The sequence below is a fragment of the Nycticebus coucang genome, chromosome 2, assembly GCF_027406575.1.
Source record: "Nycticebus coucang isolate mNycCou1 chromosome 2, mNycCou1.pri, whole genome shotgun sequence".
Lineage (NCBI taxonomy): Eukaryota > Metazoa > Chordata > Mammalia > Primates > Lorisidae > Nycticebus > Nycticebus coucang.
In genome coordinates this window covers 180,335,327-180,352,822 of record NC_069781.1, presented here as the reverse complement: position 1 = coordinate 180,352,822, position 17,496 = coordinate 180,335,327, and the positions used below count along the sequence as shown (strand labels likewise).

The 17,496-nt window shown below is 49.0% G+C and overlaps 1 protein-coding gene across 4 annotated transcripts in view; it reads right to left on the bottom strand.

Moving 5' to 3' along the window:
* The window catches only part of NECAB2 (N-terminal EF-hand calcium binding protein 2), a 30,328-nt gene that overhangs the window by 7,857 nt on the left and 4,975 nt on the right, over positions 1-17,496 (bottom strand). For all 4 annotated transcript variants that reach the window (XM_053609684.1, XM_053609694.1, XM_053609702.1 and 1 more), the window contains exons 3-6: positions 13,569-13,677; positions 11,278-11,303; positions 11,054-11,151; positions 3,559-3,695 (exon numbers count right to left, since the gene is read on the bottom strand). In XM_053609684.1, coding sequence (XP_053465659.1) covers positions 3,559-3,695; positions 11,054-11,151; positions 11,278-11,303; positions 13,569-13,677 — 370 coding nt within the window. The remainder of the gene's footprint in view (positions 1-3,558; positions 3,696-11,053; positions 11,152-11,277; positions 11,304-13,568; positions 13,678-17,496) is intronic.

Below are 17,496 nucleotides of genomic sequence, written 5' to 3'. Positions count from 1 at the left end.
TTTTTTACACAGGAGGAAATAAGGCTTATAAAGCAGGGGTCTTGGTCTGCAGGAGCCTAGGGCAGGGCTGGGATTTGAACTCAGCTACCTCCTGGGACCCCACCCTGTTCCTGATTGAGTTCTAGGACCACGGCAGGCTGAGCCAGGTACCCACCCCCACTCCAGTAGCCCATTGCTGTGCCCAGACACCTGCCCAAACTGGGGAGGTACCAAGTCTCCCTTCCTCTCTGCCTCCTGAGAAGCCATTCTGGTGTTTGGTGGCCCCTGGGGTGGGGGACCTGAGTTTTACAAGATCCCCCCTTACACACACACAGGGGGCCCTAAGGGATGCTGAGAATAGGGATATTAACAGGATAGAGAACTGTGATCCTGACCTAGGCTTGCAGCTCCCCCTGTGCACACTGCTGTGCCGAGTGCCCTGACAGCCACATGCACCATGGTCTCCAAGTGCAGGACATAGCAGGGAGTCAACGCATGTTCAGTGAATGGCCAAACCCTCATGTGCAGAAAGATGCTGGAAACTCACTGTGGACACACAGGAAACGCACACAAAGAGCGCCCTGTGCAGGCCCCACCCCGTCTGTGAGTGTCGCTGCTTGAGCATGCTCTGGAATTTGTCTCCCATGAACCCTGAGAGCTCAGCCAAGCTCTCCCTGTGCTGAGGAAGAGAACTCCACTCCGCTGAGGGTAGGGGGAGAGGCTGGCAGAGTCTGAGGTGTCAATCACAGCGTGTGTACAAAGTAGCAGCAAATTAAATGTGTCCCTCAGACCATGGGTTGCTCAGGGGCTTCTAGGTGGTGGGGTTTGAGCCAGCATCTTGGCCTGGGACCTGCCATCCTGGGAGGCTGCTCCAGGGCTAGGAGAGGGGATGGGCCTCGAGGACCTGTGGCCGGGAACTGACACAGCTGGGAGCTGGAACAGCCGTATCGCTCCATAACCACATACCACCCCCTCCACCAACATCCCAAACTAAGGTCCCAAACGTGAGGGTGGGCAGCTGTAACCACTGACATGCGACGGAGCTGACACAGTGCAAAAAATTAGCTATGAAGTCGTGCAACGTTACTATCTGTTCTAGAGCAAGTTTTTGATCAAGACAACAAAACAAAGGTAATTGTCAGCTGGGGGACCCTCAGAATCATAGTACTGATCATAGATGCAGAGTTCTGGGCTCCGTTACCAGGACATCTAATCAGTGGGTATAACTGGGGGGCTCAGGAATCTGCATGTTAAGTTTCCCAGGTGTTCAGCCACAGGTGCTCAGAACAAACTCAATTTTGGGAACAAAAATGTCACAGAACCACCTTCACAATCTTATCTGATTGGGACCAACGCCTCACCAACCAAACCCACAGGCTCAAATTCCCAGCCCAAAGCAGTCCAACATCCTGGCCTTGTACTCTCTGCTGGGAAAATTCAAGGCCAGTAGAATCTGGGCATAGACCCCAGGCTGCTGCTCCCATCTATTTGTATTTTCTTTTTCTTCTTAGCACCAGGCACATAAGCTGTTCTAGGAACAACTGGGCCAAGAAGGGGTTGTCTCAACTTGGGACAATAAATGGGAGGGGTCGTGGTCCCCCCAAGAGGGGTTCTGCTTAGCCCGAAGTAGAAAACTCCCCTTCCAGATGCCAGGTCACAGCCTCAACACGGCATCCACTATCCAAGAAGGGACCTCAGCAGCTTTCCCCTGGTTCTAAGGACACAAGGCTATATAGAACACTGACAAGCACTGTGAATAAATGACCCCATTTTCGGTTGTCCCGACAAAGTCTCCATTTGGTATAACCCTGGCCCCAACGCCTCTCATGGTCTCTCCTTTTAAACAAAGTAGGAGCAGGACTCAGGATTCAACCTGGCTGTAGACAATACCAGGTGTTTATTTTTACACTTACTTCATTATTTGTGGCATGTAATATTTATTTTCCAATTATTGTAGCCATACAGTTTCCTAAATGTATTTCTAGTTTTAAAAAGTGGGCCAAACACACACATGAAAAAAAATGTCTATAGTCAGAGAAATGTCAATCAAAACCTCACTGAGGGGCAGTGCCTGTGGCTCAGTCCGTAGGGCGCCGGCCCCATGTACCGAGGGTGGCGGGTTCAAACCCAGCCCCGGCCAAACTGCAACCAAAAAATAGCCGGGCGTTGTGGCGGGCGCCTGTAGTCCCAGCTACTCGGGAGGCTGAGGCAAGAGAATCGCTGAAGCCCAGGAGTTGGAGGTTGCTGTGAGCTGTGTGAGGCCACGGCACTCTACCGAGGGCCATAAAGTGAGACTCTGTCTCTACAAAAAAAAAAAAAAACAAAAAACCTCACTGAGATATCATGTAAACCCAGTGAGAATGGCCCACCTTACAAAGTAACAAAGCTGCAGATGCTGGTGTGGGCGTGGAGAGAAGGGAATACTTATACAGTGCTGGTGGGACTGCAAACTAATACAATTTCTTTGGCTAGAAGTATGGAGAATCCTCGAAGAGCTAAAAGTAGAACTTCTATTTGATCCTGCAATCCCATTACCAGGTATCTACCCAGAAGAAAAATTCACTTTATTATAAGGACGTTTGCACTTGGATTTTATAGCAGCTCAATTCCCAATCACAAAGATATGGAAACAACCCAAGTGCCAGCAACCCATGGATGGATTAACAAACTGGTATATACACACCATGGAATACTATTCGGTCACGAAAAAGACAGATTTAGTGTCTTTTGGTACAATTTGGGTGGATTTGGAGAACACTCTAAGTATCTTAAGAATGGAAAAGCAAGCACCTCATATACTCAATATTATTTTGAAACTAGTAGATGGACAACTATAGGCCCCCATGAGGAAAAAATACAAATTTAGGAAGCACCCGTGGCTCAGTGAGTAGGGTGCCGGCCCCATTATACTGAAGGTGGTGGGTTCGAACCCGGCCTCGGCCAAACTGCAGCAAAAAATAACCAGGTGTTGTAGCTGTAGTCCCAGCTACTCAGAAGGCTGAGACCAGAGAATCGCCTAAGCCCAAGAGCTAGAGGTTGCTGTGAGCTATGACGCCACAGCACTCTACCGAGGGCGACAAAGTAAGACTCTGTCTCTAAAAAAGAAAAAAATACAAATTCAAGTGTGGGGGAGGGGTACAAGGTACCTCCTAGATGAACGACTCAGCTACAACACGGACGCTAGCTAACAAATGCAAACAATGTAATCCAATCGTATGTACTCTTGTATTAATCCAAAATTAAATTTTTTAAAAAGTGAGCCAAATGATAGACCAGGTCTACATAAACAAGTGCATGAAGCTGTCGCGAAATGGATCACTGTCTGCGTGATGTGTGCACCTACTGTGCGTACACACACCAGGCATTCCTCTGAGTGTATACCGTCCCACTCAACCCTCACAATGAGGAATGAGTGTGTGAGCATCCCCATGTTAACTGCTGGAGAAATGGAGGCACAGAGAGGGGCAGCAACTTGGCAAAGGTCACCCAGCTCTTAGGTACACAAACACTCCCCTACGCAGCAGGCTGCAGCGTGAGCCGCACACCCCCACGTGATCCTGCGGGGTCTCATCAACCCACCGGATCTGGCTGGTCTGCTCCTCGATGGCCTCCACCGCACTCTCCACGGAGCTCAGCAGAGACTGGATCTGGTTGGCCGTCTCCTTCAGAAGGAAACGGGTCACAAACTGGTCCACGTTGCTCCCTCCCTCGTATACCTGTGGAGGGCAGGGAAGGGGCACTCAGGGGAATGGGGTTGGGACGGAAATCGGACATGGCGTCTAGCACAGGAGCTGGGACAGCACCTGGAGTCCATGACGTTGCCTCTGAGTAGGAAGGGGGGACTCCATCACCTCCTGAATCTTGGAGCCCGTCCAGTCTCTAGTATGGGGCCTATGGACTCAAGAGACCAAGGTCTGAACCCTGGTGTCACCACTTGCGAGCTCTGGGACCTCCCTGAGTATAACTAACTGGGTTCCCGTACTGTCTATCTCCCAAGGCAGCAGTGAAGATAGAGTGTCTAAACCAGTGGTTCTCAACCTTCTTAATGCCGCGGCCCTTCAATACAGTTCCTGTGGGTCGCGACCCATAAGGTTGAGAACTGCTGTCTATATGATGCTCCACCCAGCGCCTGTCACATAGCAAATAGGAGCTGCTGTGATGAAGAGGACAGTGGTGGGGTGGTGGTCTGGTTGCTGTGGCAGGGGTAAGGTATTAGGGACCATCTCCTCTGCCCCCTTCCTCCTCCAAGGAGGATTTTCTGCACCCCTGGGTCTTCATGCTGCTAACTCAGAAAAGATAGAACAGAATCAGGAGCAGAGTGGAAACTGACCCCCACAGAAAGTCTGTGCTCACAAATCTAGAAGTGGGGTGAGAGAGAAGTTGGGGTGGGGGTGGGGAGAAGAGAGGTTTAGCAGCTACCACAAGAAGATAAAAGAGGGTTTTCTGTAAGTTTTACTCTGGTATGGGGCAGAATTCTCCCCTTTGTTATGAGACATTGGCAGAGAAATTTCTCACGGCTTTTGGTTCCAGTGAAGATTCTTTTGGCTGCAAAAGGCTTTATAGTGGAAGAGAGCAGGCTCTCGCTTATCCATGTCACTCAAGGACGAGATAATAAATGTGACACTGTGTGGAAGGAATGTGGGTCTCCCAAGCCCTGTGCTGCTCTGCAGCCTCCTCTGCTAAGATTCTGCCTGCCTGAACCACCGGTCCTGGGCATCTTGGAGTTCTGCCCAGCCCCTGGCAAGGCAAGAGAAAACAGGGCTCTCAAGGAAAGCAAATTAAATCATCCATCACTCTGACTGGGAATTAATTAGCAATAATTGCACAATGGGAGACATGGCTGCAAGGCAGACTGAGAAATGGAGGTGGGGGAGGGACACAGGGGACCACAAAACAGGCAGGGAGGTGGACATCCTCTAGCAGCAGCCGGGCAGCCAGAGCAGGGCCCGCCGGACAGACCCCGAGGGACGAAGGATATTGAGTTCCAGCAGCCTCGTGTATTACAATGACCCTATTATCCCTCTTAGCCGATGGCAGAAACCACACATAGTCCAGTGATCAAAAGACTCCAGATAGACCACTGGCCAAAAATGAACAAGATATGACCCAGCAAAAAACTTAAATACAAAGAAAGAGGGTTTTAGAAGCAATCAAATAGAAAAATGGGCTGAAGGGTGTTAAAAGCACCCAGACCAGCACCTGAGGACAGGGATCAATAAGTGTTACTGATCAGCTGAATTCCCAGGAGGACAAGTTATTTTCAAGGGGCAGAACATGAAGCTTCTACAGCTTTCTCTTCTGCCACAGTCAATGCCTCTGCCAGACCAACCAGCTCCACAGATTCCAGAGGGAGAGGATCAGACCTAGAAATTTCCACATCCAGAGGACAAGTTACTCATTTGCAGAATAGGGAAATATTCAGAAATCTGTAAATCTCTGAGATGTTACCAAATGAGCACCTTTTCTGCAAAGGCAGCTTAAGAATTTCTCCTAAGTCAGCTAGGTTTGAATTAGAGAAAATTCTTTGTTTTTGGGTTTTTTTTTTTTTTTTAGAGAAAGAATTCTTGAACAGGGAAGTTGTACAAAGAAGTAATGGTGGTTGCTAAAATGCAACAGGAACACTTTAGAGGTCAGGAAATCAGAACATTAACCACTAGTAGTTTAATTTCAGCTGTCCTGGATTTAGTCAAACAAGTGTGGAAAATAGAGACAAAAATCTTAAACAGTTCTTTTATTCCATAATGGAATAGAAAGCGTTTTTTATTAGCTAAGTATATAAATCAGATTATTCTTCTTTAAGCAAAATGAAAACGAGGATGTTTTTACCTTCTACATCGTAATCAAAGATCAACAGGGCAGACCATCACAGGTTCAAGACCAACCTGACGAAGAGCAAGACCTCCATCTCTACTAAAAATAGAAAAACTATCCAGGCACAGGGGTACCTGTAATGCCAGCTACTCGGGAGACTGAGGCAAGAAAACTGCTTGAGCTCAGGAGTTTGGGGTTGCTGTTAGGCCACAGCACTCTAACCCAGGGTGACAGAGTGAGACTGTCTCAAAAAAAAAAAAAAAAAAAAAAAAAAAAAGTGAAATGTAAGAGAAATGAAGGCATAAATCGTAACAGCAGTCAGACCAGACAGAATAATCATACCAATAAAAAATGTAGCCTGAATTTCCCCATGACTCAGCCTCAGACTTGATTAAGTAAGATCCACTCAGAAGCACACCCAAAGCAGAACAGAACAAAGAATTTACAAAGAAAAGCCTGAGCAAAGACACTGCGGTGAAACTTGATCAAACGAACACAAGTTGTAAGATGGCTATCCAGCTAGAATTTAAACGGGAGAGTGTCACACAAGATGAGAAAGGTAGAAATACAATGACAAAGATATAATGTCATGTCCATGTTATGCTTTAATAGCTGCTGCAAAGGCAGCTTTGGTGATGTCCATGCACACAGGCGTTTTCTAAAGCAATTGTGCTACATATTGAGACCTTATTTAACCGGCTTCTATTTCTTTAACCCAGCAATTCCACAATTCTGATAATCTATCCTGAAGATTAGTGCAAATGTATACAAATATGCATGCTCCAGGGAAGTATAGTATTACTCATAACAGCAAAAACCTGAAAGTAATCGAACATTACACAATAGAGGAAAAATAAATTCATCTAAATAATATTTAAAACAGTGCCTTGGAACAGCATTAATAACACAGGAAAAGTGTTAAGAGATCAGGCCAAAAGGCAGGAAATAAATTTGTATACACAGATTATAAATATTAAGGAAATATACATTTAAAAGGCACAAAGATAATAAACTAAAACATTAATGCTTAGGGATAGTGGGAATTAGAAGGGATATGAAAGATTTCTCTACGCTTTTCTCTACTTCCTACATTTTACATATTAAATATGTACTATATTGGGCGGTGCCTGTGGCTCAAAGGAGTAGGGCACCAGCCCCATATGCCGGAGGTGCTGGGTTCAAACCCCGCCCCGGCCCCCACAAAAATGTACTATACTATTCAACATAAAATACACCAGCAATCTATATACAAACAGATAAAAATACAGAAAAGAGAAACATTAGAAATACAAAGATTATGTGGCAAACATTTCAGTGTAAGAAATTAGCTTATCAATGTCTAGGACAGAAATTAGATAATAAATATGGCATCAGGAAAAATAGCGAAAGTCCTTGAAATGGGCAGAAAAATTCTTGGGTTTCTTATTTACAAAACTTTCCTGGATTACTAAGTCTTTCCATATTTTTTGAGCTGCTTTTAAAACTCTGTAAGCTATAGAAAATTTATAATAATTCAAATCAATCTCTTCCACAGGAAGGCATTTGAATTTTGTCTGGTGGAATATAATCAATTGCTCTGCTATATAGTGACCAGCTTTACATTTATTCACAAGTTCATTTCAGGGCAGGGTGCCAGCCCCATATACCGAGGGTGGTGGGTTTAAACCCAGCCCCGGCCAAAACTGCAAAAATAAAATAGCCGGGCATTGTGGCAGGCACCTGTAGTCCCAGCTACTCGGGAGGCTGAGGCAAGAGAATCACCTAAGCCCAGGAGCTGGAAGGTTGCTGTGAGCTGTGTGATGCCACGGCACTCTACCATGGGCGATAAAGTGTCTCTATAAAAAAAACAAAAAAACTCCACAAGTTCATTTCAGAATACTTGAAGAGACAATTTAAAAAAAGTAGCATATTTCCGGGCGGCGCCTGTGGCTCAGTGAGTAGGACGCTGGTCCCATATGCTGGAGGTGGTGGGTTCAAACCCAGCCCCGGCCAAAAAAAAAAAAAAAAACAAACAAAAAAAAGTAGCATATTTCCTAACAAAAAAGGATAGTATTTTCAGATTTGCTATTCTGCAAAGCACAATCCACATCTTCAAGCATCCGTGAGACATTATGTAATGAAGATAGATTTAAAAAAAAAAAAAAAAAAAAAAAAAAAAAAAAAAGGCAGAAACCTGGCTATTTGGTTTTATCATAACACAATCAAATGAGAAGTGAATGAGGAGAACAGAGACTACAAGAAATACTGAGAATCAATATGCTACACGTTAAAAATCTATGATAGCCATGAAAATATCTAAGGTAAATTTTTAAAAATCTGAAACTTTAATATCAAAAAAGCATTCTGGGCTGGTTGGTGGCTCACACCTGTAGTCCCAACACCCTGGGAGGCTGAGGCCGGTGGACTGCCTGAGTTCACAAAAGGGAGACCCGGGCGGCGCCTGTGGCTCAAGGAGTAGGGCCCTGGCCCCATATACTGAGGGTGGGGGGTTCAAACCCGGCCCCAAACTGCAAAAACACAAAACAAGAACAAGAACAAAAAACACGAGACCCTCATCTCTACTAAAAATAGAAAAACTGAGGCAAGAAGATCACTTGAGCCCGAGTTGGAGGTTGTGAGCTATGACGCCATGGTACGCTACCCAGGGCAACAACTTGAGACTGTCTCAAAAGGATAAAAAAAAAAAAAAAAAACATTTGCTCCATTTTACATGTGCAAAGGGACAGCAACCACAACAAACTCAAGGTAAGAGGAAGAAAAAAGTAATGAGAGGAACTAAATTAGATAACAGACCATGAATTTAAATAAGTGCCAGGAGCTTAATTAGCTAATTAAAACAGGCAAAATTTTAAGATGTAGGAAAATAGTATAAAACTTAAAATAAGACCTAAGCTATAATAGCACATATTTTATTGAACATAATCTGCATTTAGTGCCTGTTTTCTGTCAAATACAATTTTGGATGTTGTAAATTATAAGAACACACTATATGTAATTGATCTTAGAGGTGAGCATGTCTGGGGGGGATTTTGTTTAATATATGAAAATGGGCGAGATGCAGTGGCTCATGCCTGTAATCACTTTGGGAGGCTGAGGTAGGAGGATAGCTTGAGGCCAACAATTTGAGACCGCTGTGGGCAACATAGCGAGACTGTCTCTACAGAAAGTACAAAAATTAACTGGGCATTGTGATGGGCACCTGTAGTCCCAGCTGCGGGGGAGGCTGAGGCAGGACGATCTCTTGAGCCAAGGAGTTCAGCTTTTAGTGAGCTAGGATGACGCCACTGTACTCTATTTGGGGCAACAGAGTGAGACTCTACCTTACAAAAAAGAAAAATGAACACACAAAGTGAAAAGCTTGACTAAAATTAGAGCTGACCTTAATTATGAAAGTAATCTCCTCCCCTATTTAATACCTGGACCCAAGACTTATGGATAAATTCTATTTCTGAGCAGGAAAATGAGTCTCTGAGACAGAAGCTGAATCACACGGAGAAAACATTCAATACCATCTCACAAATCATCCCCAAACTAACATCCCATCTTAATTCCCAATGGAGACAGACAGATAAAAACGCTCAGCTGGTGACACAACTATTCGGCAATGTGATAAAATAATAATGTATCAATTAGAGTTTATCGCAGGGAGCTAAGGATTGTTCAATATGAGAGAATCTAAAAATAGAATCCACCCCATCAATCGCTTAGGAAAAAAAAAAAAAAACGATCATTTAAAAATACCCCAAAGGCATTTGAAAAAATTCACTACCACCTCCTAAGACAAAACTGAACAAAGGGAATGCAAAAATATTTCTCCAACATGCTGAAGAGGATTCTAAAATAGGAGTTGGTATTAATATAATTAGTGGAGAGGTAGTAGAGACCGCCTGGCCCAGCCACAGTGTTTTAGAATTCAGACAAAATGCAGGAAGACTTGACAGGGAAGAAGAGAAACACACGTTAGAAACACAGATCGCGCCACTGGGTCACAACAATGCTGTGTCTGCGTCTCAACAACAGCAAAGGAGACAACTAGAATCAATGGACATAAGAAAAGCACGTGAAATGACCACCAAGGAGCTGGCGTTTACAAAAGACGACCAGTTAGAAAACACACAAGACAAAGCACCAACCACCACTGTGACAACCAACCTACTAGCACTACCACTAAAAACCCACCGAAGACCACCCTGCCACGCCACGGGTGTGACGTCCCAGAACGAAGTCTGACACTGGACGTGCAGACACCTCTCCTGGATGGAGAGCTACGTCACGCTCCTGGAAAGTCTAACCAAAGAACAAGAAGGCGCCATGGTATCGGCAACGCCTTGGGACAACATCTCTAGGAGCTGCCCCATTCCCAGATGAGAAGGGTGAGGTTCGGGGAGGGGTTTACATTGTGCAACGTCACCCACGGGCACGTGGTATCCCCCCACGGCCCGTCAGGAACAGACAACAAGTCACCCTTGTCTGCTGACTCGGGGCCCCTGGATCTTTCCACACTCCCTTCTGATCCACTGCCCGCCTCAGCACTTGAGGAAATCACATGATATTCCGTAAAGACAGCCTAGGGAGTGGGTCCTATATGCCATTAAAACGTGCTTTAAGACAGCAAGACTCAAAACAGTGTGATGCCAGGTGGGAAGGAAGATGTAGATGGGCGGCTGCTGGGCAGCAGGCCTGGCTGGTTTTGGATATGTGGGGACGGTGAGAAAGGGATTCTCTGCGACAGGCAGGCAAGTGCCTGAGCAGCAACTGCTGACCGCATGGAGTTGGTCTTGCCCTGTATCAGGGCGGGCAGCAAACAGGAGCCTGAGAATAAGAGCCAGCAGCTGCTTTGTTCCGTGCCAGGCCCTGTGCTAAGCAGCTTAGAGGTCTTACTTGGTTCATTCCTCTCAAGGACTGTTGAAGGTAGATGCTCCCATTTCACAGATGAAGAAACTGAGGCTCAGAAAGGGCCATGACAGGCTGGCTCCAGACCTCCACCCAGGTCCGGCTGACATCACTGGCTGAGCTTCCAGGCTGCTGCCGCCTCCTCGGCAGGTGACTCAGGTTTCTCTTGGCTGCTGAAGCTCAGGGTGTATCTGCATGTCCCTGGCCCCACCCTGTGGACCTGGTCAGTGAGCCCCTGGGCAGGCCTGGAGTCCAGTCCGTGCTGCACCACACTTCTTGCCAGGTCCCTGACTTGGTCTCCCCTCTCATCCTGGCCAGCAGCTATGGCTGCTTGGCTAGGACTCTGAGACCACTGACTCCACCCACTGACCTTCTTGGTGTAGCCCATGGCCTTCAGGACAGAGTGATTCAGGGTCTCCAGGGAGGCCAAGACGTCCTCATAGTCCCCCATGTGGTCCACGAAGTAATCTGGCAAAAGGAGGGCAGCGGTCAGGTCACAGCACCCTGCCCCCCAAACTGGGCCCTCCTCTAGCCCTTCTCTCCCCAGCCCCACCTTGCACTCCCATCTTCATTTCTGCATAACCAGGCACCTACCACACAACTCCTTGGTGTCCACATGGCTGCAGAGGAGCAAGGGAGAGACGACAGAGAGGGGGTCAGCAAGCACAGCCCACACAGCCCATAAACCAGGCGCCACACCTGCTTTTCAGGTGCTGGCACCATAAGCCCCACCTTGTAGATGAGGGAACAGCAGGAAAAAGGACTGAACAGGGACCATTCCCCACCCCACATTTCTTTCTTCACCCCCAAAGTTGGCTGATCACATCATCGTGCCTGGATGGGACCAAGGGCGGGGCCGGGTCAGGGTCAGGAAAGGGAAGAGGGAGGGGCTACAACCATTACACACTGAACAAAATTGGCTCCTATGCCCCACCCCTGCCTGCTGGGGCTGGCTTTATATCCCAGCTCCTACAGCCGGTGAAAGGGCTGCTGTCTCTCAGGAAAGTAGCTGAGTGGGAAAGTGGTGTTAATGATGGTGAAACACACAGCAGCTTGAGATCAGGGTGCCAAGCTGGGGTGAATGGGGGCAGCTCTGATGACTGGCCCCCATCTGTGCCCCACCCCCATCCCAGGGAAGAGAGGGTGGAACCCAAGTTCGAGAAGCCTCCAGACCGAAGGTCTCTGTGGTCAAATAAACCTGGGCTTTGCCTGCTCTGTCTTAGAGGCTCCTCAATTTACATCGCATATTGGGAGTCCTCACAAGTCCCGCAGAAAACAACCCTGTAATTTTGCTTAAACCAGCATTTCAAAAATCTGATTCACTGTTTTGTAAATTTTTCGGGCAGAAAGCCAATTTAGCATCCCAAGGAGCTAACGTTTGTAGCTCACGCTTCGGGGGGAATGTTGGAGAAAATATTCCTAAAGGTCTTCATAGTTTCTACCTTCAGCAACGATGAGGCTGCCTGAGTCCCCAGCCACCTACTCTCAAGGTTAAGCTTTCAGACCAGTGCCTCCTGCTCCCTCCACCTCCACCCTGCTGGCCCAACACAAAGGCACCGAATGAGAATGAATAAATCAGTGGGCACCTGCCTCTGCCCCTTCAAAGCTCCCCAGGAAGCTGGAGAACAAGCTCAGAAACCTCCATCTGGCTCCAGAAACAAAGCTCTCCACTCCGAAGCCTGCAGCCCGACGCCCTCTCTTTAAAGTGGCCTTTCCCAGAGACAGAAGCCTGCCCCATCTGCCCCATCCTGGTCCCCAGCCGGCCAACGTCCAGGCCACCAAGTTCCTGGATTCCTTGCAAACTGGTTTGGTGGTAACACCTTTTCCAGACCATTTCTAGCCAGTCTCAGGGGATCCCAGCTTCTCAAATCGTCCCCAAGCAGAGCCCCTGGAAACTTATTGCTTGAGAGCCTGATGGAGGTGACCAGCTGGGGCTGAGGAGATGGCTCAGACCTATCCTGTCCCAGGAATCCTGAGGAAAAGGATTTCGGGAAAGGTCAGAGCTAAGTTCAGGCAGAATGTACAATTTGCACTTGATATAGAAATGGATTGGAGCCAGGGTTTTTGACTGATCCTGAAATGCAGGTTAGGCTTATTATTGGCTTGAGGAAAAATTTAATTAGGTACAGCAGCAGAAGTAGCATTCAGGTTAGAGTCAGGTTTCAGTTTGGTTTCAAACAGGGTCAATGGGAAGGTGAGACTCAAGCAGAGAGTTCATGCTGGGACTGGGAGAAGGCACTGGTTTGGGGGTTTTAGAACTGGGTTGGGTGAGCAGAAGGATGAGATTCTTGCCAATGTCCCATTATCCCGAGCACACTGTGCAAAGTTGGGGGTTTTGGCTCCTCAGGCCTGTAATCCTAGCACTCTGGGAGGCCGAGGCAGGAGGATCCCTGCAGCTCAGGAGTTCAAAACCAGCCTGAGCAAGAGGAAGACCCTGCCTCTACTAAAAACAGAAAAATTAGCCAAGGCTGGTGGCAGGTGCCTGTAGTCCCAGCTACTTGGGAGACTAAAGGCAAGAAGAGTGCTTGAGCCCAAGTGTTTGAGGTTGCTGTGAGCTATGATGATGTCACTGCACTCTAGCCTGGGGGACAGAGCAAGACTATCTCAAAAACAAAACAAAAAAACTCAAGTTGGGGAAGTGTATGTGTGTGGGGGGGTCTCTCCTTGGCCACATGCTCAGAAAAGACAAACCTGGGGCAGCAGCCACTGCAATGTCAGTCTGCTTGCTCCCGAGATCACCCTAGGCAGCGAAGGCCAAAGAGATTCTTGGACTAGCAAGTTTGGGGGTTTTCAGGTCACCTGCCCCCCCCCCCCCCACAGGGGCCTGGAAAGTGGAGACTCCACAGACCCACGCACGCCCTGCTCCATGCAGGGCTCAGGCTCACTTGGTGTTGTCAGAATCAATCGTGTGAAAGAGACCCTCCAGTTCCTTCTCGTTGAGGACACCATCTGCAAAGAAGAGCTGGAATTCCTCCAAGGACAGCTTCCCATCATCTGTGAGGAAGGGAGAAGGGAAAGCGGCTGGCGGGGCCAGCTCAGCCCCTAATTCGGCAATTCCCCGATCAACTAATCAACCCCAGCTCAGATAATCCCTGCCCACTCAGCCAATTCTCAAACCAACAGATAACTCCATTTTAGATAATCCCTGCCCAGCCAGCTAATTCCCCAATTAACCAGGAAACTCCAGTTCAGAGAATCGATGACTCATCCAGCTAATTCCTGAACCACAGACCAATGCCTATTTCAGATAATCTCAAATCACCAAATAATACAATCATAGCAAGTTCGCTGGGGTGCACCACGTCCAGGGGATTTCATGTTTTCAGTATATACGGAGTAGCTACCAGATCTCTCACTCCATTTACACATTTGGAAGGAGCTGCTATTTAAGGCATCCTAATTATAATAACTTTCCCAACATGATGCCACTGGGAAGAGGTAGCTCCAAAGGCCAGGCAGTCAGATGGACCACTGCCCTGTTGCTTCCAAATGCCCAGACGGTCTCTTCCCACATGTCCATCTCCAACTCTGGCCCCTAAACCCTGAATCTGGGAGAAGGCACCACCTCTCTCCTCTCTGCCCATCCACACCACCAATTTTAGGACTTCTAGCAGTCTCATCGGAGACACCTGTGACCATTGGGATGGCGCACTCACTCTGACCTCTTATGCCAGGCTATGAACGTAGCTGCCAAGATGCCAAACTATGAAGGAAAGAGGTGCCAGGCCTGGCCTGGGCCAAGCACTGCCTGCCCTCTGTCTGGGCTGAGCTCCATGGGAAAGGCCCCGACAGCCAACATGAGTCACCTGTCCCAGCCACTCCCCTTGCTGTGGCTGTTCTGGATATCTGTATCTGCTGGCCCCAATCAGCAAGGTCTTGTGGGTTTGGGTCAGACTGGGCCACAGGGGAGGTGGCTCGAGCAGAACATCAGTGACTCCAAGAGAGGGCCCCCACTTTCCCTGCCGTCGCCCCCTCCTTGAGGACCTAAGAATGGTCCCTGTTCCTCCTTCAGGGACACTAAGGATTGGCAGTGGAGGTTGGGGAGAAAGGGGAGCCCCTGGCATTTCCTGGCCCGCAACCCCCCCTTCCATGAGGTCAACAGAGTCAGCAATCAAAGCCAGCGCTAGGGACAAGGACCCTTGTGAATCTACTTGGCACCTTCTAGCAGATTAGAAAGGCTTGCTCTTGTCTCCTGTGGGGGGCTGGAGCCCAGCAACAGGGCACACGGCCCAGCAGCCTGACCCTGAACCTTCTTTGTCCTCGGGGCAGTGCCCTTGTGCAGGGCACAGACTGCCCAACCACACACAGCTGACCCTCTAGGGTTCGGAGTGGCCACCATTCTTAGACTAGTTTAAAGGCTCTGGTGCTTCCATCCCTGCTCCTAGCAGCTCTGACACAGCTCAAAGCAGGAAGAGGAGCGTCCTCAGACTCTGCCCTGGTTTCACATCTCTCTGGCCCCCAAAGGCATAAAATATCAGAGGCCTCCCAAGGTGCCCCTAATGGCCCAGCTCCAATTCCAATGTCACAGAGGAAGAAGGGATGTCTAACTTCCAAAAACAAGACCAACACCCCCAAAGCATCCCCCACACCAACCAACTTTGGAAAGTCCACAAAATCTGCTGTGATACATGTGAAATCCAAGCTGTTACTCTTTGTATTGAGAGTAAAGACCAGTCCCAGGTTGCTTCAGCAAGACTGAAGATAAAACCCAGGAGCAGCCGGGCCCCGTGGCTCACACCTGTGATCCCAGCACTCTGGGAGGCTGAGGTGGGTGGATTGCTTGAGCTTACGAGTTCAAGACCAGCCTGAGCAAGAATGAGACCCCAACTCCTAAAAAATAGCCGGCCGTTGTGGCGGATGCCTATAGTCCCAGCTACTCGGGAGGCTGAGGCAAAAGGATCACTTGAGCTCAAGAGTTTGAGGTTAGTTGCTATGAGCTATGATGCCATGGCACTCTACTGGGGGCAACAAAGTGAGACTCTGTCTCAAACAAAACTCAGGAGCCACACACATGGAGGGTCACAGCAAACACACAGGGGCTTCCTGTTTCTTCAATCCTTTGGTCTTCATAACACCCCCGTTTTAGAGAAGGGTTAACTGAGGCATGGGGCCTTTAGGGGACTTTCCTAGGTCCCATAGCTGGAGAGGTCTTTGTCTACCCAGCCTCCCTCTGGCCACCTCACCTCCTTGTGGCTGTCCAGGCACTGTGATCCTCTCTGTACCCAAGGAGAGCAGAGACGCCGTGATCTCAAACTCTACCCTGGCTGTTTGAGCACGGGCCTAATGAACCCTCATCACCTAATAAGGGGGAAACCTTCCCCACCTGGGCCTTGGGTCCAATCAGAGCACCTTCACTTCACCACAGGCCTGGAGTGGGAATGTCCCTGCAAGTGTCTGCTAATGAGCACGAGCTCAGCTTCTGTGGTGTGACCTTCCAAATGCCAAAAGCCTGCTAGCGTCCTAGAGGGAACTGCTGCCTGGCACTCAGCCCTCTGCCACCCTCCAAGGTTTATGTCCCAGGCTGCAGCTCAGGCGTCTCACACTAACCTTCCCCTAGAGTCCTCCTGAGCCTAGCAAGTCTCTGTCCTGGGCACCACCCCGACAGGCCAGCCCCGAGCAGTGGCGCCTGTGATCCGGGAGGCCTCTCCCACTCCCCAGGGCCTTCTGATCAGGTCAGTCCTGCGACACTAGGGGCAGGGCTGACATCCGCCTGTGATGAACAATTGCACATGTGCTCGTTTTGTTGCCTCGACACCTGCCCTTCTCGCACAACACACGTACCTACCCGCACAGTGCTCCCACACCACACCCCCATCTGCACCCACACCCCCATCTGCACCCACACCTGTACTGTGTCCCCACACCTACACAAGGCTGGGTTCATCAGAATCTGCCTGCACCCCTGCAGGCTGGGCTGCTGAAGAACAGCGTCTGCTCACTCCCCCCCAGCTTTGCTTCTGCCAACTGGAAAAGGGGGGATCCTTCTTATCTCGGTGGATCACAACAGAAGATCAAAGGAGAAAGTCACTTAAGGCTTGGCGTATAATAGATGCTCAAAAGCTGCCAGCAACCTCCAACAGACCCTCAACTCCCCACTGAGCACACAGCCAAAGTCAAACACCTGTGGACAGGTTGCCACAGCAGACTTGCCTTTTCCAAGACATTCCATGAGTGTCAGCTGGGATTTACTGATTCTGACAATGCGCCAAGCTAGGAGCCTATCTCCCTATCCTCAGACAGCCCTTTGGGTGGGCACTGTTATTATTCCCATTAACAAATGGGAAAACTGAGGCTCTGAAGTCTGGTGACTTGCCTGAGGTGGTAAGTGGCTGAGCCAGGGGGAGAACGCAAGCAGCTAGGCTGCAGAGCCTGACCCCACCCTGTGCCATGTCCCACAGCACTGGGGCCAGAGAAATTCCCAGAATTGCATCTCACACCCACCTTAAGCCTGGTGACAACCCCCCGTGGCCACACAGCGGTGGCTGGGAAGGTTTAAGGTTCAAGGAGGAGGAGTAGGCTCTGCCCCTGTGTGGGCCGCAGAAATGAAATTGAGGGTCCTCACAGCTCTGCTCAAGGGGGGGAAACGTGGGGACGCACAACAGGTCGGACCCCCATCTGTGCCACACGTTGGTGGCTTCTGCATAGCCACACATGTATACACAACTGCATACACACGCAGGGGGACAGGCAATGGTGACAGAGGCCCACGTGTGCCCTGAAGCAGGCACAGAGACCCACAGCTGCAAACTCGGTGCTGGGCTCCCACCCTGTGACCCACCTGCAGACATTTACTGAGGAGCTAGTGGGTGCCAA